Below are 24,305 nucleotides of genomic sequence, written 5' to 3' on the forward strand. Positions count from 1 at the left end.
TCAGAATGTCTACGAAACTTGAAAGTTTAATTTGGGATACAGCAGACTTCTTTTGAGCTTTAAATGTTCATGTGGATTTCAGGGAGCTATGGTTTTTAGATTCTGATGTGCCCAAAACAGAAAAGCAAATAATTCAGGCTCGGTTACCAGTAGGATTTAAGGTCCGTGTGGATTTAACGTGTAAGGAGTAACAGCTGAGGAACCAAAAGACACGCAAACACATACGGATTACATTAAAAGACCAATTGGGACTTATTGAGTTTCTATATTCATAACTAGAATTTGTGTCATTTAGAAACTTCCAGAATCCATAGACCACTTCATGAACAGATACAGAGGAAAGAAACTTGGTGATTTCCCAAATGAGGATCTGACAGACAGTACTGTTTAGTTAGTGATCACAACTATGGAAACTTTCTAAAATGATTTGTTACATAAACTGCTGCATGGGCAAATAACAAGATACTACCCTGCAAATTCTGAAAAGCATGTACCCACAGTGGGAAGCCATAAAGAGCTCTACAAATATAAAATTCTTGATCCATAACGATTCATCAATTCCATGTGCAAGTACAATTAATGTGCTTGGGTTGTGCAAATGTTTTTGGGATGTGGTCAATACTAAATCAGCAATTGCAAATATGTATATCAGTATGCTGTGACACTGCACTAGTTGCAATGCATGAAATTCTTCAAACATCAGACCCTGACAGAAACTGTAGCACACTATTCAAGAAACACTTGCAGAACTGAATACCAAAGAAGAGTGGAACACCTAACTTTCATCTGAATGAGTGGACCTAAAATCTCAGCTGAATGCTGTTGAATAAAAAAATGAAACTTTTGAGATCAAAGCCTGAACAGCAAGCTCAGAATACGTTAAACTTGAGAATACATTCTCAGAGATGAAGAAGTCTTTGAGTGATACCTCCATTTAGTACGCAAATATGAGCAAATAGTTGAAAGAGCAAGAAAAGAAGCAGGATGCGCCATATGTTGAGTCGTCAATCTAGTCCAAATATTACCACTTTATGGGAAGATCACCAGCAACTAACCTGTATTACAAATCAGGTTCAGTATGAGTAGCTGCAGAAACATCTAGCTTGAATCCAAAGCAATGCTGGAGGAATGGCAGATGTACAAAACAGATAGAAATACATAATGCATATGTATAAGAAGCTGTATTCATTTCAGAAATAACTGGCAGCAATGATGATTCTCTCATGAGAGAAATTGAGCAGCAACCCCACAAGAAATCAAACAACTACGAGAGCAACTAGATGAAGTGTAGGTTTCCAGGAAAACATTGAAGAATAAAACAACTTGATAGACAGGTACAGCAGACTGTATTATAAATAACTGGGGGAAAAAACAATATTATCTCCAGATAAATTCTTCACCACAAGTTCTCAGCATTTCAGTAAATTACCCCTCTGGATGTAGATTTGCTCACTGAGCTGGAAGGTTTGGTTTCTGACATTTTGTCACCATACTAGGTAACATCAGTGAGCCTCCAGATGAAGCATTGGTGGTGTGGCCTGCTTTTTATTTGTGTTTCGGTTTCCTTGGGTTGGTGACGAATTTCCTGTGATGATGTCATTTCCTATTTTTCTCAGGGGGTGGTACATGGGATCCAAGTCAATGTATTTGTTGATAGAGTTCCGGTTGTAATGTTATGCTTCTAGGAATTCTCGTACGTCTCTCTGTTTGTCCTAGGATGGATGTGTCGTCCAGTTGAAGTGGTGTCCTTCCTCATCTGTATGTGAGGATACTAGTGAGAGTGGGTCATGTCTTTTTGTGGCGAGTTGGTGTTCATGTATCCTGGTGGCTAATCTTCTGCCTGTTTGTCCAGTGTAGTGTTTGATACAGTTCTTGCAAGGTATTAATTCACTGAAGAGGAGGAAAACAACAACAAACTGCCATTCCTAGATGTCGCAGTAGAGAAAACAGCCAATGGGGAACTTCAAACCAGCATCTACAGGAAAACAACACATATGGACCAAATACTGAACTTCAATAGCAATCATCCCAACACCCACAAACGAAGCTGCATTAGAACATTATTTCAATGAGCCACCACACACTGCAATACAGAGGAACTATGAAGAGCAGAGGGAAATCACCTATACTCCCTATTCAAAAAGAACGGGTACCCAATGAACACAGTCTGCTGACCTCTCAGCAGCAAACTCAAACAAGCAGACCAAACACGTCCAGAAACCCTAGCCACACTCCCCTCCATCAAAGACATCTTGGAAATGACTGCATGGGTTGTGGGCATCATGGTAGTCCACAAACTCACCAACACACTAAAACAGCAGCTAATGATATTAAAAGACCCTATGCAGACAGCAAGCAAAACTAATGTCACTTACAAAATACCTTGCAAGAACTGTAGCAAACACTACATTGGCCAAACAGGCAGAAAACTAGCCACCTGGATACATGAACATCAACTAGCCACAAAAAGACATGACACCCACTCACTAGTATCTTTACATGCAGATGAGGAAGGACACCACTTCGACTGGGACAGCACATCCATCCTAGGACAAGCCAAACAGAGACACACGTAAGAATAAACTTTAAAAACGGACCATACCACCAGTGCTTCATCTGGGATCTCTCTGATGTTACCTAGTATGGTGATGAAACATCTGAAACCAAACCTTCCAGCTCAGCGAGCAAATCTACATCTAGAACCTCAACCTGAGCTACAAATCTACTCAAAACTCGCTAAACACCTCTCTATTATGGTAACTTACGGACTGACTTGTTATTGTAAATATTTAAATTTTCTTTTGCAGAGGAGGGAGATTTTTATGCCTTGAAAAGATTTGACCTTGTAAGAACTCCAGGTGCAAATAGCTGCAACTCTGCCTCCATGTTAGTCTGACTTGTTGGCAACACATATTAAAACCAATTGCTCCACTGTAATATTTGCTCATAACTTAGTGTATTTTACTGTTTTAAATAACCAAAATGAAGTAGCCCTGTGGACTGATTACAACAAATTTGTAATGACTACATATTAGCTATTTAATATTTTTAAAATCTTATCATACAAAAATTGCACGGTGACATTTCTGCCTTATGAGGAAGTTATGTTGAATTTTTATTTTATTTTAGTTTTCTAATTCTCAAGAAGATGAAGAGATTGATATGGACTCTGTTCATGATAGTCAGGCTTTCATTTATCACCAGTTGAACATACTTGAAAGACCATCCACTCCAGGTAAGAAAAAATCTCAAGTTGGTATATTTACTGTGAGAAAATGGAACCAAGTGGGCCACAGAGTTGGAGTATCCTGACATATTTTTTAGATTAGATTACTTACAGTGCGGAAACAGGCCCTTCGGCCCAACAAGTCCACACCGACCCACCGAAGCTTAACCCACCCAGACCCATTCCCCTACATCTACCCCTTCACCTAACACTATGGGACAATTTAGCATGGTCAATTCACCTAACCTGCGTATTTTTGAACTGTGGGAGGCAACCAGAGCACCCAAAGGAAACCCACGCAGACACTGGGAGAATGTGCAAACTCCACACAGTCAGTCGCCTGAGGCAGGAAATGAACCCGGTTCTCTGGCGCTGTGAGGCAGCAGTGCTAACCACTACCACCATGCTGCCCACTGTTTGTATGATGGTGCGTACTTATTGTGTTACTGTTTTAGATGAAATCACCAAACCATGTCATCATCATTGACCAGACCGCCAGCTGTATGACTTAGTTAGGGACCAGAAAATGTTTGTTTAAAGTAGTCAAAAGTTAGGATCCAAAGGGTTTAGTGAAGGAATAAAGCTAAGAGTCCTTGGTTTTGAACAAGCAACAAATTAAAGCAGTAATGCAATCTGTAATACATATGCAACTTATTTCTAACATCCAGAATTAACATGTGGTAAACTTGGGTGATACGAACAACTCTCAGTGCACATTAGAAATCACATGCACAACTTTGATCCCATAGATTTCTCAAACTCCTTCCAGATGTTAATTACGTGATGGATCAAGTTTCATTAAACTTCACAAAGGATTGCAATTCTTTACTTTTAAAGATCTGGCCTTAACTCCTCTCAAAAGCCCCTCCATCGGGGGGTCCTCAGGAACTGCTCCCATTGTAGATCACACTCCTATCTTGGGTCCACACTTCATTAGAAGTCCAAAAACTGCAGGAAAGTACATATTTACAGGTATGATTCCAGCCTTTTGCCAATAGCTAACTTCTGTAAGTTAGACTTTTCTTGTACTTTCGCTGAACTCTAATCTTTAATTGCACCATGGATTGGATTAGATTCCCTACAGTATGGAAACAGGCCCTTTGGCCCAACGAATCCACACTGACCCTCTGAAGAGTAACCCACCCCAGACCCATTTCTCTCCAACTAATACAATTAACCCTATGGGCAATTTAGCATGGCCAATTCACCCAGCCTGCACATCTTTGGACTTTGGGAGGAAACCGGAGCACCTGGAAGAAACCCACCCAGACACTGGGAGAACATACAAACTCCACACACAGTCACCCAAGGCTGGAATCAAACCTGGGTCCCTGGTGCTGAGAGACAGCAGCGCTAACCACCGTGCCACCCAAATACTTTTCAGCCCTTGATGACCCCAGCTTTTTGTAAACCACCACAACTTCCAGGACTATTCCTAACATCTGATTGCAATCTTTAGCTGATTACTATCCTTGGAACAGTTTCTGTCTGATTTTTAACAGCTACTGTTAAAATATTCAACTACTGTTGACTTCATTTTTCAGAAAATAAATGTTGCACAATTACCTTCTATGCAACATAACTAAAAAGCAACCCTTTAAACTTGGATTCTATTTTCCATTCCCCTTGACACACTTACTGACTTTCAGTCCCTTCAAAAAAGTCTTTGAACTCCTCTCCAATAAGCCCCAAACTCACCTTGATGACCTATTTGAAAACCTCACAATAAACCCCTCCTCTGTTATTGCACAGAATTGAATGGACTAAATCTAGTACACTGGGCACTACTTGTACCAGAAATTTTATCAATCCCCATATTGGTGGTTGGCTCAGTACAAAATGAACAATCGATATAACTAAAGGATTTCATTGCGATTGATCTCATTGTCATACCTATGGTCAGGAACTGAAATACATGAAAAGATAAATGTTTTAAGCAGAGGCTTTTCAGAAAAAAAGCAAGTTTGAGAAGTAAAACTAAATCTGCCAATTAAATATAGAGGTCAGTATATTATTGACAAATGTGAGAAAATGTACACATTTGTTTCAATATCAACTGTCTTCAGTACAAGTTCTTGAACAAGTACTATCAAGAATTTATGGTATGACCATGAAGTATCTTGTCAGTAATTAATACTTGAATATTTGCTTTTAGTCCAAAGAAGTACGGGTTAGGTGGATTGGTCATGCTAAATTACCTGTAATCTCCAGAATGTGCATGCTTGGTGGGTTAGCGATAGGAAATGCAGGGTTACGGGAATGGGTAGATCTAGGCGGGATGATCTTCAGAGAGTCTGTGTGGACTCAGCGAGATGTATGGCCTGCATCCATGCTTTAGGGATTCAGTGATTTTGTAGTGATTATGCTATTGCCTATCAATGTCCTTCAGCACAGCACATTGTAGATCAGCTGCAAAGGCTACAAAAATTGCTGTTAAACCAGTCATAGGAAGTTGTATGAAGACAGAAAAGTTGGCATGCCCTTTGATTAAACTGCCTTTATTCAGTACACTTGAACTCAACAACACCCATGTATGTATATGTATGCACAGGCCTGTATGTCTATCCATATATGTTATCAATTATATTGAATGAGAGTACAAATGTATATAGATACACAAGCTTTCATATTTATAAAATAAAAAGCAATGCGGATTTAAAAAAGTAATTTTATGCCATTTTCATAGGAAAAGAAACAACAACCATAGACAATGCCATGAGTTCCAATTCAGCTGCTCCACTTCCTTCACTTGGCAAAGAGTCCAGTTCGTCGAGACATGGGGAACACCACCATCACCACCATCATGAACACAAGAAAAAAAAGAAAAAGCATAAACACAAGCATAAGCATAAGCACAAACATGATGGGAAAGACAAAGAAAAGGACTTGTTTACTTTTACAAGCAGCCCAGCTAGTGGGCGGTCTTTAAACTCTCCATCAATTTCAGACTAAATGATATGATGGACCATCTAATCGGTTCAGTATATCAAATATTTTCAGAAGTAAAGTACAAGGAAGACTACTCCTGCCCCATTGTTTTGTCAAACCTTGGCTTTCTGTGGAAGTAACTAAAATTGTTATCAACAATGATCAAAGTACGTGTATAATGGAATCTAAGCCTCATTCCACTTGTTTGATGTGTTTAACTGACTCAAACTCACAACTGCTGGTTTGTACAACTGGCAATTATTGCCGCTTTCAAACTATTTAAAATAAGCACCCTTCCCCCACCCCACCCTTCTAATTAATTTATGTAAGCATATTTTCCTAACGTTTACTAGTCTACCAGGATCCTTCTTTACATCTCTTGCTGATTTTGTGCCTGTTCAAATTTGTTGGGGGTGCAATGGTTTTTCCAAGTAAAATCTTGTATATAACAAGCATAACTAAAAATGATCATGTTATACAAAAAAAGTTAAAGCCTGAAAATCCTGAGGATCTGTTGTACCAAAACAACTGGGCCTTGGGTAAGAATGCAGCTGAATCCCATATATAGTGGTGAAACTCCTGGGGTTGTCAACAACCTTCCTGAATATATACATTTGATGTAGAAAGTGGGTGGGGAATGGGACAGAATTGGAAACTGATTGGGGAAGACAGAGTGGAATCCAGGTGGACTAAGCTTATATTTTCTAATCTCTTTCAAACAATGCATCTCCGTTTCACAGTGAGGCCTATTGAAGCTATCACTGCTCACTAGTGTAGATGTGCACTTACTGATCCATCTTCCTCCATGATTAAGTAGCAAGTTGTTTTTTAAAAATTTTAATGAGTTTACTGCCAACTTAGTTTGCCTTTTAGTAGTTGCATATCGTTAGAAATTTCACTGGGATATTCTTAACTAATAATGGCACAAATTATTTTAGTTGCACCAAAGAACTTATGGTACAAGGTATTTTAATAGACAATGGTTGTATTGTATTTAGTCTGGTTTGATCAGAGCTCTGGTAATAACTTTGTGTATGTGTTGCTGGAAAAGCGCAGCAGGTCAGGCAGCATCCAAGGAACAGGAGAATCGACGTTTCGGGCATCAGTCCTTCTTCAGGAATGATTCGAAACGTCGATTCTCCTGTTCCTTGGATGCTGCCTGACCTGCTGCGCTTTTCCAGCAACACATTTTCAGCTCTGATCTTCAGCATCTGCAGTCCTCACTTTCTCCTTAATAACCTTTTGTGTAATAAAGGTTTGTCTTTAGCTGTTATAGTGTCTGTTACAAGCAATTGTTTTCTGTTTTCTCATTGGCAAAATGACTTGTCTTTCCCATTGTTCAAGCACTTCATATTTTTCATTAGGTTTGTGTTTTTCTTATTTGTTTGAGTCTTTTTGTACAAACTTTCACTGTAAATTTAAAATTTTCTCTTCAATCATACTCAAAAATAGCCCCAAGCACAATACAGCAAAATTCATATTGCAGCAAAAAGAATTTTCTCTTGATACAGCTACAACAACAGGTTCTCCCCTGTCAAACTATACCATTTGTCTGCCCTTTTTAAACCAATGAAAGCTCTAATTCTGTGTTTTCCTGACTTTGTACAACAGAAACAAACATGATACATTGCAAAGCTCTCTCAAGACCTTTACCCTTCAACTTTACTAGCAGGATATCCTATAATTCCCAAACAGTAGAGATTACAAACTCTTCACTGTCAATTCGGCACATGTTCACCACAGCTGAATAGGTTGTGGAATTGGTGAAATACAACAGCAGTGATTTAAGTTTTTTTACCTAGCTGCTTACTGCAGAAATATCAGGGTACAAATTACTTGACAACAGGCTCTAAAGTAGACTATACATGACCAACAATGAAAGATCTAATAAAGTACTTCTCATTTTTACACATTGCTTATTAACTTGCTACTGTATTTTAATATAACTGATACTTTTATCAGCTATATTAAATAATTATTGGAGGTCATAATTTCTGCATTATAATATTTTGCACAGCCCTGCTAATTTGGGTATAGATTTACTGCGTAATGCATCTAAAATACAATGAGTCAGGTTTTTTTTATAATCACAACACTGAGGCATTTTCCATGTAAACCTAGTAAAGGTAGAAGCTTCAATTTTGTACAGGCTTCTGTTTAGCAATACATAAACTTTGTAATTTTTTTCTTGTACAGTGAAGTTTTGAAAATGTTTATAAACTCCAGTTTGTGTATAATTTTAAGAAACCAATGCATTTGTTTAGTACATTACAAAGTTTTTTGTGAGTACTAACATAAATGCAGTAAATGTAATTAATTAGAAAATGATTGTTTTTAAAGTTCATCTATAGTTTTCATACTTGTTTATAGTGCTAGGACATAGTTTGTGAATATTATATAAATTTTACTTTGAAAATGTATGTACTTTCCACTTATAATTCTGATGTTCTGCTCCTACAAAAATCACCAAATATCACTGCTAGTTATTTTTTAAAATGTATATATTTGGTACAGTGTTTTTTTCAATGTATTTGTTATAGTGTTGAGTTCTCAATAATAATTCAAAAATAATTTAAGACTATAGGACATCAATGTAACAAATATTTCTAATCTTATAAAAGTTTATAGATACCATATTCTGTAAAAGTTTGTCCCCCCTCGAGTTAAAGCTATCTTTGTTTTATGCTGTATTGTATACTCATTTCTTGAAAAAAAATCTGATTTAGAAAATATTGTTTAAACAATCTTAAGCTTTACAAAATTGTCTCCTCCATAAATTTGCCTTTGAGATTGAAATGCTAAATCTTCACATTTCAAAATTTGTCTCCTATTTACTTGCAAAATGAGGATGTATTAGTCCAAAATTTCTACATTCTGGGCTGGTACCAGATCTTAGAAAGGCAGCAAAAGTTGCACATCTTTTGAAAAACTCGTACAGTTACGAAAAGAAATGTTGAAGGTTTAGTATGGCTTCTCTCACCGTGATAAACAAGATGGTTAAAAGTCACAAATGCATGCTTTAGTTTATTTTGATACAAATGATTTTAGTTTTACCAGCTAAGTGTTCAGAGGGTGGGTCAATCCAAACATGATGTGAATTTCTTCAAATGTGGTTTGGCAGTATTTTTTTTAAAAATGTTGTTTAAACTTGTTTCATTTTAATCTTTCTTTTGGATTCGTTTACAACCTTACTGGTTATAATAGATTATTGTGGCATTTGTGTATTCATAGTCAGGCCCAGTGCTTCTGTTGACTTTTTTTTAAAAATCCATCTGCTCAGAAATCATGTCTCATACTTGTTTACTTTTTTGAAAAAATATGTTTTCATAACTGATGTAAAATCAAGCTTGTCATTTGCTTATTCTGTTATTTGTTAATAAATTTGTCAAGAGTAGTGTGTCATTGTTCTGCAATTTTCCAATGCTGAGGAAAATCTTAGATACGTGATAAACTCAGTAAGTCAAAATAAAGTGATCATTTTTGTAACCCCTAATTATGTGTAGATACCCAAGTAAATGACTTTGAGAGGAGGGCTTATTTCCAGGATATGAACCAGGAAAATATATATCTGGGTAAAAGAGAGCATTTTTAAAACTTTCTTTTTTAAAAAAACTGGATGAAAAAGAACTGCAGAAAAGTTGCAAAGGACATAAGGAAAGCAGGCAGGATACTGACAGAAAAAGTTGAATACTGACAGAATAAGCATGAAGTACACTTTGCATAAACGAAACACAGGTGGCATAATAAATTAGGAAATGAAATTGGATAGATAAAATAATTTATGGAACAGTATACATGACGTGTTAGAACCTTCTTTGTAGATTCATAATTCAGTTAGAAGAGCCACCTCAGACAGAAACAGAAAAGCAAGTATGTAGACAATTTTCACAAAATGACGTGGGGTGGGGGGGGTGGTGGTTTCAACTCCTCTAACATTTACTGAGGTAGTCAGTGTGAAATGTTCAGGAGTAAAGATCTTAAAATGCATTGAGGAGAGATTTTTAAACCTGCGTGTAGTAGGCCCTACATGAGAGGGGCAGGACTGGGCTTCATTTTAGGTAATGAAGCTGGGCAAGTCGTTGAAGTACCAGAGGGGGATCATTTTGTAGACAGCAATCATTAACTCTACTGAATTCAAATTATATTAAGGATGGGCCTGAAATGAATGTTCTAAACTAGGAGGACTTTTTAAAAATGTGATCAAGTAAGATTTGGTCAAAGTGGACTGGAAATAGGTAATTTCATATCAGAACAATGAGGTGCATTCAAGAAAGAAGTAGAATACAGGGCCAACATGTTTCAATAAATATAAATAAATATAAATCTTAAGTTATTTTACAAGTACATTTCAGATAAAAAAACAAGGGAAAGCGTAGGGACTATTAAGGAACATAGAAGCTAAATGACTTATCTAGAGTTTCGAAATAATACATTGTGAGAATGGTGATAAGAGTATAGAAATCAGGGAGAGGGACTGATTTTAATTAAAGAAATTAGCATAGACAGGAGGTTCTGAGTGGTCTGACAGCCTTAAATTTGATAAAACTCCAGGGTCAAATGAAAAGTGTTGAGTGAGGCAGGAAGGAAGTAGCACAGGTACCGGCAATAATGTTCGACTCTTCTGGCATGAGCGATTCTGGAAGCCAGCCAACATGGTACCGTTATTTTTTAAAAAAGGGAGGAAAAGAGGAAGCAGGAATCTACAGGTCAGTTAGTGATGGGAAATCAATTCTGAGGGACCAAGTTAATCTGCATTTGGAGAGGCAGGGATTAATCAAGAACAAGGTTTTGTTCAAGGGATGTTATGTCTGACCAACGTGGTTTGATTTGTTTAAAGAGGTGACAGCAATGGATTTGATATAATTTGCTCAGACTTTAGTTAGGCTTTTGGTAAATTCTCACATGGGAGATTGATAGTGACCATAAGAACCAATGGGATCCAAGGAAATTTAGCAAATTGAATGTAGAATTGGCTGGTAGGAAGACGAGTGATGGTTGAGGGTGGTTTTTTGTGTGACTGGAATCCTGTGTCAAATGGAGTTCTAGGAGAAAGTGGGGACTGCAGATGCTGGGGATCAGAGCTTAAAAATGTGTTGCTGGAAAAGCGCAGCAGGTCAGGCTGCTTGACCTGCTGCGCTTTTCCAGCAACACATTTTTAAGCTCAAATGGAGTTCTGCAGGGATTAGTGTTGGGGCCTTTCCTGTTTGTGAAGTATATGAATGATTTAGACTTGAATATAGGTGGATGGTCAGTAAGTTCATAGACGATCTGAAAATTGGTAGGGTGATATAGATGGGTTGGTCAACGTCAAATGAAATTCCATCCAAATAAGTGAGAGGTGATGTGCTTGGTTAGGACAAACAATCCAAGGGAATAAAAGAAACAAAGCAAGGCTGTGGATGGTGAAAATCAGAAATTGCTGGGGAAAAAAACCAACAGGTCTGGCAGGAAGAGTTAATGTTTTGGATCCAGTGACCCTTCTTCAGAAGTGATTGTAGCTAGGAAAAGGTTGGTATATTTGCTGAAGATGTGGTAGGAGTGAGGGGGGGGGAAGGAGTAAATGATAGATGCTGGTGAATTCCAGAGAGAGGGATAAAAGCAGTTGTGCAGACAAAGGAATAGGTAAATGTCAGTCTGGCAGAATGAATAGCTGACAGAGTTGTTTGTGGTGGCAGCCCATGTGATGACAAGTCTTGGTGTATGGGGGGAGGGGTTGGGGTGAGGACATAGGAGGTAGTGTTCAGGCCCTAAAATTATTGAACTCTATATTAGAATCCCTACAGCGTGGAAGAAAGCCCAAGTCTTCATCAACTTTCCGAAGAGTAGCCCACCCTGACACGTTTCCCTACATTTAATCCCCGACTAATGCACCCAACCTACACATCCCTGAACACTGGACAATTTAGTGTGGTCACTCCACCTAACTTACACAGCTTTGGATTGTGGGAGGAACCCCACACAGACACAGGGCGAATGTATGGAATTTGCACAAACAGTTGCCTGAGGCTGGAATCAAACTTGGGTCCCTGCTACTGTGAGGCAGCAATGCTGACCACTGGGCCACCATATTGCCCAAGGAGATGCCATTGACATTTGAACTCTGATTGTTCAGTGCAGAGTGTTCCCCATTACACAATGGAACCCAGGGGCAGAAAGTGGCAGGATTCCCAAGCGGACAATCAGGTAATTTTCTTCCGGTTTGCACTGAGCTTTGCTGGAGCACTGCAGCAAGTCTGAGACACAGGTATTGACCAGGGAAAACTGATTTGTTGAAATAGCAGGCAATTGGAAGCTTGGTCTTTTTTGCAGACACAATGAGTGTTCTGCAAAGCAATCACCCAGTCTGCGCTACTTCTCCCCAGTATAGAAGATAGCACATGGTGAGCAGTGATTATGGTAGACTAAATTAAGTGAAATACAGGTAAATCACTGCTTCACCTGAAAAGTATGTCTGGGACTATGGAGAATGAGGAGGGAGAAAGTAAATGGGCAGAAGTTACATTTGTGATTATGTGAGAAAGTGCAGCAGCGGTGGTGATGTTGAGGCTGGAGGAGGAATGGACCAGGCTGTCTCGAAAGTAACAGTCCCTGCGGAAGACTGACAAGGGAAGGGAGAGGAATATGTATCTGGTGATGGCATCACACTGGAGGTGGCAGAAATGGTGACTAATGAACTTTCAACGTGGATGCTGGTGGGATGGTAGGTGAGGACGACTGGGGACCCTGTTGCAGTTCTAGTAAAGAAGAATGGGGTGAAGGCTGAAGTGTGGGGGATACGTCAGATCCAGTTGTGGGCTCTGTCAATCGCTGTGAAGGGGAATCCTCAGTTGAGGAAGAAGATGGATGTGTTGGAGGCCCCTTTGTTGAAGTTGATCTCATTGGAACAGATGCAACAGAGACAAGAGAACTGGGAGAATGGAATAGAGTCTTTACCGGAAGCAGGGTGTGAGGATGTATTATGAAGGTAACAATAGATTTTTAAGTGGATACTGGAGGCCAGCTGATCCCCAGATATGGAAACAGATATTGAGGAAGGAAAGGGAGGAGTCAGAGATGGATCAGGTAAAGTTGATAGCGAGTGGAAATTGGAAGAGAAATTGATAAGTTTTTCTAATTCTGAATGAGAGAGGGAAGCAGCATTGATGATGTCAGAGGAAGAGTTCTGGGTGGGGGGAGGAGAGCGCAGCGCAAGACTGGAACAAGGAATGTTCTACTTACCCAACAAAGAGACAGGCATAACTGGGGCTCGTAAGGTTACCCATGGTCGCACCTTTGACCTGAAGAAATTGGGAGGAGTTAGAAGAGTTCTTGTTCAGAGTGAGGATGAGCTTGGCTAATACAGGAGCAGGCTAATAGCTGAGGACAAGTTCAGGCCTTTTTTCCAGGAAGAAGCAGAGAGCACTGAGACCATCCTGATGAGGGATGGACTTGTAAGGGGATTGCATGTCCATGGTAAAGAAAAGTCAGCTGGAGCCCACAGACTATTCTGAAATTGATGTAAAGTGTCAGGAGAATTGTGAACTTAAGTGAGGACGGACTGGACAAGGGGGAACAAAAATCAAGTAAAAGTAAGAAAAGATGAGTTCTGTGGGGCAAGAGCAGGTAGAAACAATGGGTCTGCCTGGACAGTCCTGTTTTAGGAAGAAGGTAGAAGCAGGTTATGCAGTGTTGGGAGCCTATGAGCTTGGAGGTAGTGGCGGAGTAGATCACTGCATGAAATGTGGACACTGACCTGGTGTTCCATGGTGGGGTCATGGTGCAGCGGACATAGGAGGGAGCTGATGCTTAGCCACCGCAATGTGGAGGTCAGTACACAACAATGCTCGTAACATCCTTGTCAGCAGACTTGATTACAAAGTCAGGGTTGGACCTGAGAGCACAAAATGCAATCAGTTCAGAGGGAAATAGACTGGAATAGGTGAATGGTGCAGAAAATTTGAGGCAATCGATGTCACATTGACCATTCTCAATGAACAAATCAAGTACAGATAAAAGGCCAGAGGGAAGGGGAGTGTTAGAGGTGGGCGAAGGGGCTTGTGGGATTGGGAGAGAGGACTTTTCCATGCCTATTTCTTTGGACAAGTTAAAGGACCCTGAAGAAGTGTTCAACCCCATGTGCCTGAAACTCATTAAGGTGGGAGCACAGGGGTATTAAACTGAAATCTTTGCTGAGTATAGAACATTCAGCATCAGAGAGCAGAAGGTTAGAAGGGATAGTAAATAGATGACAGGAGGTGGAGTTGGGAGACAGGATGGAGTCAGAGGGAAGGGAAGGGGAGGAAGGTTCCAGAGGGGCGTGGGTACATTTTGAGTTGTTCCATTTTGTGTTCCCGTAATGCCTGAAAATAAAAAGAAAATGTTTCTTGTTAGAACATTGAATGAGATGGAGAATGAAGTGTAACTGAGGGATCGGGTAACTCTGAGCCAGAGGCAGTCACTAAGAGATGTAATGTGGCTGTGCAAGCAAGTTTTGGCAAGTACTTTGTCAAACACCAGGAGCATCAATGAAAGTAATGACAGTGAACAAGAAAAAAGAACGGCTATCCTGGTGGAAAGAGGAGCAGAACAACTTCAAGCTGGAAGAGATGTGACGGTGAGTTAAACACTAAACAAAGCACCAGGGGAGCCCTTTTCTTTTTTGAAAAGCAACTTGAAACAACAACATGAAAACTTAAGTCTCCAGGATACTTGCATTGTTGCCATTACAATGGAAACAAGGTTATAGCAACAAAGTCAGATTCAGTTCTTTTCATTCCACAACCCAACAGATCTGTAAACTGTAAATGCCTTTATGTATCTGTCAGTATTAAATACACCTTCCCTCCATCTTAGCTGTGTTTTGTGTGTGTATGTTTGTTGTCACGTTTTTGAAAAGGATAGTAATAGATAATAAAGCCCTCTCACTCAAGAAAACCTTTGAATTGGTTCTCCTTAAGTTTTGATTCATTTAATTGAAATGTGATAGTGACATGCGTAAAATAAAAATAAACATTGTTGCAACTGACTGTGGCAAGATTTAAAAATGTCCTTCCTTTATCTGGTCATAACACCAGCCAAAATGGAGAAGGTCCATTTGGGAAAACACTGAACATTGAGAATCTTCAAGCGTAAGCAGAGATGAAGTATCTCAAAGAGAGTACACAAGCCTCCAAAGTGCCTAACCCTTCAAGTGTTGCCTGATATTCATACGGCAGAGTCTCCAGAATGCAGATTAGACTTAACAGCTATCTCAGTACCATTAGAACTGCAGTGCAAAGAATGCTTGACCCTGAGAAACTGCGAAAGAGAGAATGATGAGCTTTATCTAATTTAAATTTATTTTGTACTTAGTACTAAACATGCATAATACTGTACACTATTCTCTCCAGTAATTTGTTTTCCAGACAAGCAATATAGAAACGTACCTAACTCCAGTTTATAAGTTGATTCTCTGATTCCCTTAAAGTTGTTCTGCAAATTTAAAGAATCAGGCTAGGACTTAACATGAAAAATTACTGTATGCAAGTGTGTTTGAACAACAGCACAAATTGATGTTTTTAACCATTGATTTCTTTTTGAGGACAGGAATTCTCATCCCAACGTTTTACCTTATTGCACTGCTCACTGTATCTGACTCTTTAATTTGGCCGTGCAAAGATGTTTTATTTTACAAGATATTATCCCCCCTTTACTGGATTCCGAGCTTCTGTTTTGTTGCATTTGGTCCCAGTAAACCACAAGAGGTAAACTGTCTGGAAATCTTTGGCAAATGCATCGTAGAATTTTTGACCAAACAACCTCCTGTTCCTCTTTTGGATGGCAAGTCCATACATTTAATTTGACAAAGTTTTTAAATTAGTGTTTAGGAAAGGCAACTACTGGTTTTAATTATTTGACACTTTGATGTATGATGTTTATAGGATAAACAGAAGCAGGATATAGTTGCAGAGAAATTTTCTTACACCACAAAGCAACTCACATCCACCCTGATTCAGTGATGCTTTTGAACTGTCTTGATGAATCTTTTATTTCAGAGCTTAAAAATCCAGTGTGACTGATATCTGCAAGCACTTACTTTGTCCATATATTTAATGTTTTCTTAAAGCATAACGGTTTGTCTGGGAGACTTAGGATCATTGTCGAAAACCTGAACTCAATTTGTAAGCTTTGCTAAATGTTTAACTGTTTCACAGGTATTGGAACTCTTCCCTTGAACACGTGAGAATTCCAAATGTGCCCGCAGCTGCTGGTAGATCTGTTTTTGTCTGGCGTGCAGTTCTGGTCTCCCTACTATAGAAAGGATGTTGTGAAACTTGAAAAGCTTCAGAAAAGATTTACAAAGATGTTACCAGGGTTGGAGAGTTTGAGCTATGGGGAGAAACTGAATATGCTGGGGCTATTTTCCCTGGAACATCAGAGGCTGTGCGATGTCCTTATAGAGGTTTATAAAATCATGAGGGGCATACATAGCGTAAATAGAGAAAGTCTTTTACCTGGGTTGGGGGAGTCCTAAGTGAAGAGATAGATTTAAGGTGAGAGAGGAAAGATTTAACCCGGTTTCAATTCCAGCCTTGGGCGACTATCTGTGTGGAGTTTGCACATTCTCCCCGTGTCTGTGTGGGTTTCCTTCGGGTGCTCCGGTTTCCTCCCACAGTCCAAAGATGTGCAGGTTAGGTGAATTTGTCATGCTAAATTGCCCATAGAGTTAGATGCATTAGTCGGGGTAAATATGGGGAATGGGTCTGGGTGGGTTACTCTTTGGAGGGTCGGTGTGGACTGATTGGACCACAGGGCCTGTTTCCACACTGTAGGGAATCTAATCTAATTTAATCTTAAAAGAGACCTAAAGGGCAACTTTTTCACATGGAGGGTGGTGAGTGTGTATGGAATGAGCTGCCAGAGGAAGTGATGGAGGCTGGTACAATTGCAGTATTTAAAAGACATCTGGATGGGTATATGAATAGGAGAGGTTTAGAGGGACATGAGCCAAATGCTGGCAAATGGGAATAGATTAATTTAGGATATCTGGTCGGCATGGATGAGTTTGACCAAAGGGTCTGTTTCTGTGCTGAACATCTCTATGACTCTAAGTGCTGCACTGTTTATCTCACAGCTGTTGCTATTTTGAGTTTTTAAGCATTTACTTGCATGCTTATCTAAAGTTTTATGATTTTGAAGGTTAACAGAGTCGGAAAGACCAATATTAATGGATGTTTGAAATGGTAACACATCAATATATAATGGTGAAATCTTATAAAATAGCAAAATAGATGAGTGCACTGAATAGTCAGTGGACCCTTCAGCTTGTCTAATTGCAAGGAAAAAGCAACATTGGCAATGTTACACAACAGTTACATATGATCCTTTAGACAAAAGTGTAGACATCCCAACTTAATTCTTTTCAAAAGAGACATGTCCTAATGAGAAAGGTTTGTGTTGATATTATTGGTATTGGTTTCAGTTTTGCTTTCTCAAGTATTAAATAGGTTTTCACATGGTTTCAATTGGAACAAAAGTTCCACGTGTTAAAGCTAACATCCTGTCTTCCAGATCTCTTCCCTACTCTTTTTTTATAATTCAAGCAGTGTGAAGGATGTAGGTATGCATTTCCCTTCTGAATCCATTTGTGAGTGGGAGGAAATCAGTTTTCTTAAGGATACATGGGCATGTATGATCTTGAACTGAACAATGAATGCGAAGAAAACCCATTGTATAAAATTTCAACCCTCCTCTCAGGGCCCCAGATATGTACTAACTAATTGAAATGAGAGAGTTAATGAGGTGAATATTTAATTTATTCCTCTGCTTTGTCAATCTCAGTACCCACTTGATGAAAACTAAATTGCCTTGTATAGTGATTCAAATAAAGGCTAGATGGATCTCATCGACTATGAGATCCTTGACAGGGAGTTGTTAAACTTGGCCAATCTAGGAGCCCTGACTGACAGAGACAAACCGGATATTGAGAAGGTTTCGTCAGTCTAGGAACTGGCTTTGAGCTCACTGGTCACAGCCCATGTACAGTGCAGATGTAGATAAAGTTAAAAATCACACAACAACAAGCTATAGTCCAACAGGTTTAATTGGAAGCGCTAGCTTTTGGAGTGCTGCTCCTTTATCAGGTGGTTATGGAGCTCCACAAGTACCTGATGAAGGAGCAGCACTCTGAAAGCTAGTCCTTCCAAATAAACTTGTTGGACTAGAACCTGGTGTTGTGTGATTTTTAACTTTGTCGACCCCAGTCCAACACCGGCATCTCCACATCATGATGTAAATAAAAGGTAACTTGGTGATGGGATACTGGCCTCTGTCCAGTTATTTCAGGTAGGAACACTAGCACTGCACCATAAGAATCCTCACAAGCATCAAAAGTGTGCAGTTTCTTCTCCAACATTTTAAAACCTCACAAAGCTGTACAGATATTTTCTAATCAACTTGTTTGGAGACATTGTTACCCACTTTTGGAGCAGATGGAACTTGAACCTAGGCATTCTGGCTCAGAGGTAGTGACATTACCACTGCACCTCAAATGATCTCCACAGAATCGTCTATTTATTTGTATCGAGGCAGCAAGAGGTAATTGGAGATGAAGCCCTTTGAAGTCTTGTCTGTCACAAGGAAGGATATCAATGATGGAAGTAAAAAGAAAACAAACAGGAGATTTGGAAGGTTCTCCTCAGTCTAGGGACTGGCTTTGAGTTGGCTGGTCACAGCCCATGTACTGTGCATATGTAAATGAAGGGTGATTTGATGCCTTTGTACAGTTATTTCACCTTGCCTATTGACAACGTGAAGCTAATATGTACATTTGAAAGGAAATTCTTGTTTACGTTTATTTTCTCATCAGTTTTCTGACAGTACAATCATTCCCTGTCAGTATACTTCCACAACGTATATTTACCTGCTGGTAATCTATGTATGACTGCTTTCATGAGAAATCCACATTTTAAAAAACTGCCAGAAGAACCAAAATCAAAAAAGTAAAAGTTTACCATTGATGTCTCAATGTGTTCAGTTTTGACGACACCTCCAGTGAATACTTTTATTAGAATACGAGTGACCTTTATCAGAAACCAATAGACTTAGTCACTGTGAAATCTGTTCAGTTTTACTAGAGTACCAGAACTTATTTGTGGCAAATGGCATTTAAAAGATAAATGATGACTAACAAGTGATGAAAACTGTCTTAAAAGAAAAAAAAACAAATTGCTGCAAAATCTCCACAGGTCTGGCAGCATCTGTGGAGAGAAATCAGAGTTAATGTTTTGGGTCTAGTGTTCCTTCTATAGAGTGTGTTAAAAGGAGTTCATTATGAATAGCTATTTGGTTTCTTGATTACTTCGCAATACTTCAGGAAACTAAAGATATGGAATGAGCTGCCAGAGGAAGTGGTGGAGGCTGGTACAATTGCAACATTTAAGAGGCATTTGGATGGGTATATGAATAGGAAGGGTTTGGAGGAATATGGGCCGGGTGCTGGCAGGTGGGACTAGATTGGGTTGGGATATCTGGTCGGCATGGACAGGTTGGACCGAAGGGTCTGTTTCCGTGCTGTACATCTCTATGACTCTAATTCTGGCTGTAATGGCCCTTCCTCTTGTCAGCAAGATAAGCAAACTCCATCAGCAAGACATAGTAATTTTGTAACTCTTCTGAATCTGCTCTTACTCACCAAATGATTCTAAATTCTTAGGTCTGCAGAGAAAACATATTGTAAATAATGTTGCAATGTTGTAACATCAATATTTTGTCTTGTGCTTCTTTCCTTTGTTCTCCCCACATGTTGGGATATAATCAATTGATACTCTGTGACCTCCAATTCTTCAACCAAGTGTATGAATTTTCCCACTGCAGACTAGTCTATCACAGGAGACATCATTGCTGAGCCTGAGTCAATGATGGCAAATAAGACCAACACCCCAGCAGTGCTGACACTACTTGTAACCCTTTTCTAGGACCCTGAATCTTGAGAGCTGAATCAGCACAGTTCAGAGCCCCGTCTATAATTCTTATTAATCCTCTGATTTGTACGCTTCTTTTGTGAGTCTTTGCAAGGGCAGTAATCAGAAATGCAAGCTTTGTACTCCCCAGTGAGCCGAAATGAGCTGAACTGCAACCTGTGCTGAAAGGAAAAGAGAAAATGCTGGAAAATCTCAGCAGGTCTGGCAGCATCTGTAAGGAGAGAAAAGAGCTGAAAACGTCAGCTCTTTTCTCTCAAAAAAAATTCAAAATGTCAGCTCTTTTCTCTTCTTACAGATGCTGCCAGACCTGCTGAGATTTTCCAGCATTTTCTCTTTTGGTTTCAGATTCCAGTCATTTCCTTTTATCCTGTGCTGAAATGTGCAAGAAGAGAGCTGATTTTTTATACCATTCCTTAAAATGAACTCAGTCATGTTTTGGGTATGATTTTTAAATTTTGTTGCTCACTTGTAGCTTAAAAGCCAAAAGTTAAGGGATATGTTTAAATTCTTTTGTCATTCAAACTTGATATTCTTTCACTTATTCAGTAACCATGCTGTTGGGTGTTTTACAAGATTTAAATAATTATAAACCCTTGAATACCCTTTTAAAATGCTATTTGTTTCCCCTCTTTTTAAAGGAGGTTAGTGGTTGGGAGGCATGACATGCAGAAGTGAGTTTCCTAAGATCCCATGGTTAGTAAATACTTGAATTAGTAAAACAAACCCTCTAAATCAACAGTAATGAAAAAAAAGACATTAACGTGCATTGGAGCCTATATATACTTCTGCATCATTGGTCTTCAAATTAATGTCAAAGTTTAAATCTGAGGTGAAGGTTAACATGGTTGGGACCTATGCATATGAGGTCAGAGGTAGATTCTGAACATAGATGGCTTTGGTGGTAATCATGTGATAATATGCAAGTACACAAGTACTCAACTCTTTCCTCTGAATTGGCATCTTTGCAAATTGTCCTGATGAGTGCACAATCAAAGTTTAGTCAATATGTATCTTTTTCCAGCAATACTCAAATTCATTTATAAGGATGCTTAATATAATCGTTTCCAGATGTTCAAATGAGAAAAGTTAAAAATAAATCCATGAAGATGCTTTGTGTAGAGCAAACTGACTGAAGAAAGCAGCTATTTTGAATTAAGTAAATGTGAATTCAGTTTATTCTGAGTTAGGAAAACTCTTCTGCATAAACAGAGCATTATGTAGTGACAAAATAGCAACAGGGTATGTTTTCTTTCACTTCCTCTCAGCTGGATATGAAACTGACAGCATTAATAGATTGCTTGTGTGTTACCAAGTAGCGAAACTTTGTGTCTTCCTTTCCAGAGAAAAGATTGTGTTTTTAAATTCATCAAACAAATGCCTTGTTTGGCTGAATTTCACAGCTGCACCAACTGTTTTGAACTAAGCTAAATCTATGTTTAATAAACTGTGCATCATAACTCCAGAACAGTTCCCTCAATGCAGTAAACTTACGCAACACCGAAAAGGGATGTGCTTAATGTAGCATGATAGATTTGGATGATGCAAATACATGTGTGTATCTGACGACTGAACTCAGTCTGCAATCAAGTTTGCAAATGGAATCCAAAATGATTATTGTAAGTAAACTATTAATCTCTTGCCCTTCGAAACTCTCTGTAGTGTTAGCGACACTTGACTACATCATCACCAGTTAATATGACCGCTATTTTTTTAACACTCATGTTTTCTTTTTTCTTTTTTCCTCTCAGAGTAAGCCAAACCTCTAACACTCCTGTTTATTTTTATTATTATGTTTTACTCTTTACCCCCACACTACAGCCTAACTGCGGTAGTGCTTATACTTTTCCCAGTACCCATGTCGTGTGTGTGTGCAGGTGCAAGACACAGTGAAAGACAGAAGGTGTTCAAATCTTTATTCAGTTTCCATCACCAGGACGAAACGAAACACCCGAGTGGCCAGTGACAAGCAGTGCCCTTTACATCAAAGGGCAATGCTTTGTGATCAAACAGTGAAGGGGAGGGCAGGGATTAAATCAAAATAGAATTGGACAGGGAAATAATGCACTCCACTCCCTGCGGCACCCACCTCTCCCTGAACAACTCCAGGGTGTTGGTGGACACCATGTGCTCCTTCTCCAGAGACACCCGGGCTCTAATGTTACTGCGGAAGAGGGGCAGGCAATTGACCCTAACGCCCCCCTCCACCGCCCGCTGCCTGGACCTGTTTATGGCCAGTTTGGCCAGGCCCAGGAGCAGACCCACAAGGAGATCCTCCAGACCTGCCCTCTCCCCTCTGTACCAGGTGCCCCCAAGATCAGTAGCAGGGGACTAAAGTCCAAACTAAAACAGAGAATAAAGTTTTTAAGAAAATCAAAAAGGGAGTGCAAACGCCCACGCCCCATCTATACATGGTCCATGGACTCCACAGCGCCACAGAACAAGCAGTTGGGCTGGGAGTCCGTGAACCACCGCAATCTGCGGTTGCAGGGGACCACTGCATGCAGCACCCTCCACCCCAGATCCCAGTATAACTGCTATTATCTGATTCTACTTCTTGCTATCCAATCATAGATTAAGGGTCATCTGCAATTTTCTCTTGTATCTCTTTTGCTTCTATAAGCTGCTTCTTGCAGCTTCCACATATGTACTGAAAACATCTAGCTGTACCTCAACAGCATCTCTATTGACCCCTCTACTACCCCTAAGTTAACACTCTGCTCATTCAACATTTGATTTGCAGAAATTTGGTCCAATTAATTTCTGGGAAAATTGAAACCATTGCTTTTCATCTCCAGCACAAATTCCATTCTAGTCACTAACTTTGTCACCACTGTGACTTGGAAATATCTTGCCAGGTCACAATCTGGAACTCCTTGTCTAACAACATTGTGGGTGTACCATCACTACACAGACTACAGAAATTCAAGAGGCATTATGTCACTCTCAAATTTGAGTTCAATGTCTTAATACAAACTGGCCTTATCAGGGATTTCCATGTCATGTGAAGGAATAGCAAGAAAGCATTCAGGTCAATTGTCATTCATATCATTATCGGCACTATGGCATCTCTACAGAAAAGACAGTACATGCTACCTCTGAAAATATTAAGCTTATAGTGAATTAAATGAAACTGCCATTGATGCTGTGTATTAGGGAAGTTTTTTTTTTAATTCATGGGATGAAGGCATTGCTGGCTAGGCCAGATAAGAGTCAACCACTTTGATGTGGATGTGGAGTCACATGTAGGCTGGACCACGTAAGGATGACAGTTTCCTTTCTTAATGGGCATTAGTGAACGAAATGGGTTTTTATGACAGTAGACAACATTAGATTCTTAATTCCAAATATTTATTGAATTCAAATTCCACCGTTTGCTGTGGAGGAGATTTGAACCTGTGTCCTCAGACATTACCTAGGTCTCTGGGTTAACAGTCTAGCAATCATACCACTGGACCATTGCCTCTCTATTGTAGATTTAGGTAAAAGGCTTCCAAGTTTCCAGTGACTAATACCTATATTACATTTGCCGGGGAGAGCACTAATGAGAAAAGCACATACACTCTGACTATGCAGAGGGTTATGGGTTGACATGAGTAAATTCAGAAGAAAAACTCATTCAGAGTGTACATTCAAGCAAAACAATGAGAAAGTCATGATAACAGTTTTAGTGAAGTGGTTGGACCTAAGTATTGGCTAGGTCCCTTACTCTTCCTTGACATAATTACAAGGCCTCGTATAACATAGAAATTGAAAGGCAGAACTATCAAAATAGAACGCTCTTTTAGTACTACCCTAAAAATTTTGCCCCAATCTCTGGAATGAAAATCGGTGTCACAATTAACTCAACAGTAAGAATGTCCTCACTCAGCCTTGGTTGACACAATGTTATAAAATCCCTGTCTCATATTGACATCAAATTTAAAACTCTGACAATGCAATTCTAATTGTATGCTGAATCTTGGCATGGAGTTTGAACCTATTACCTTCTGAGTCTGAGGAAAGAGTACTGGTAGTGGAGGCAAGCAATTACATTACAATCACCAACATGTAACTTGAGGATATTGGGTGAATAATTTTTGATTTTCCTTTTTGTGCAATTTTATTACAGAAACTGATTTTGGTTTGATTTCCCTGCCAATTTGCTCCTCTGTTCATTAATCTTGAGAACATTTATAAACAAGTCTCTGATCTTGCCCTCATGCACTGATCAT

The 24,305-nt window shown here is 39.3% G+C and overlaps 1 protein-coding gene across 1 annotated transcript in view; it reads left to right on the plus strand.

The window, feature by feature from the left end:
• taf2 (TAF2 RNA polymerase II, TATA box binding protein (TBP)-associated factor) overlaps window positions 1–7,248 on the plus strand; it is a 96,272-nt gene extending 89,024 nt beyond the window's left edge. Inside the window, exons 25-26 of the mRNA XM_072571207.1 lie at window positions 3,130–3,235; window positions 5,913–7,248. Coding sequence (XP_072427308.1) covers window positions 3,130–3,235; window positions 5,913–6,178 — 372 coding nt within the window. The 3' untranslated portion in view covers window positions 6,179–7,248. The remainder of the gene's footprint in view (window positions 1–3,129; window positions 3,236–5,912) is intronic.
• Window positions 7,249–24,305: the final 17,057 nt, after the last annotated feature.

The sequence above is a fragment of the Chiloscyllium punctatum genome, chromosome 5 (genome assembly GCF_047496795.1).
Source record: "Chiloscyllium punctatum isolate Juve2018m chromosome 5, sChiPun1.3, whole genome shotgun sequence".
In the NCBI taxonomy this organism is placed as follows: Eukaryota; Metazoa; Chordata; class Chondrichthyes; order Orectolobiformes; family Hemiscylliidae; genus Chiloscyllium; species Chiloscyllium punctatum.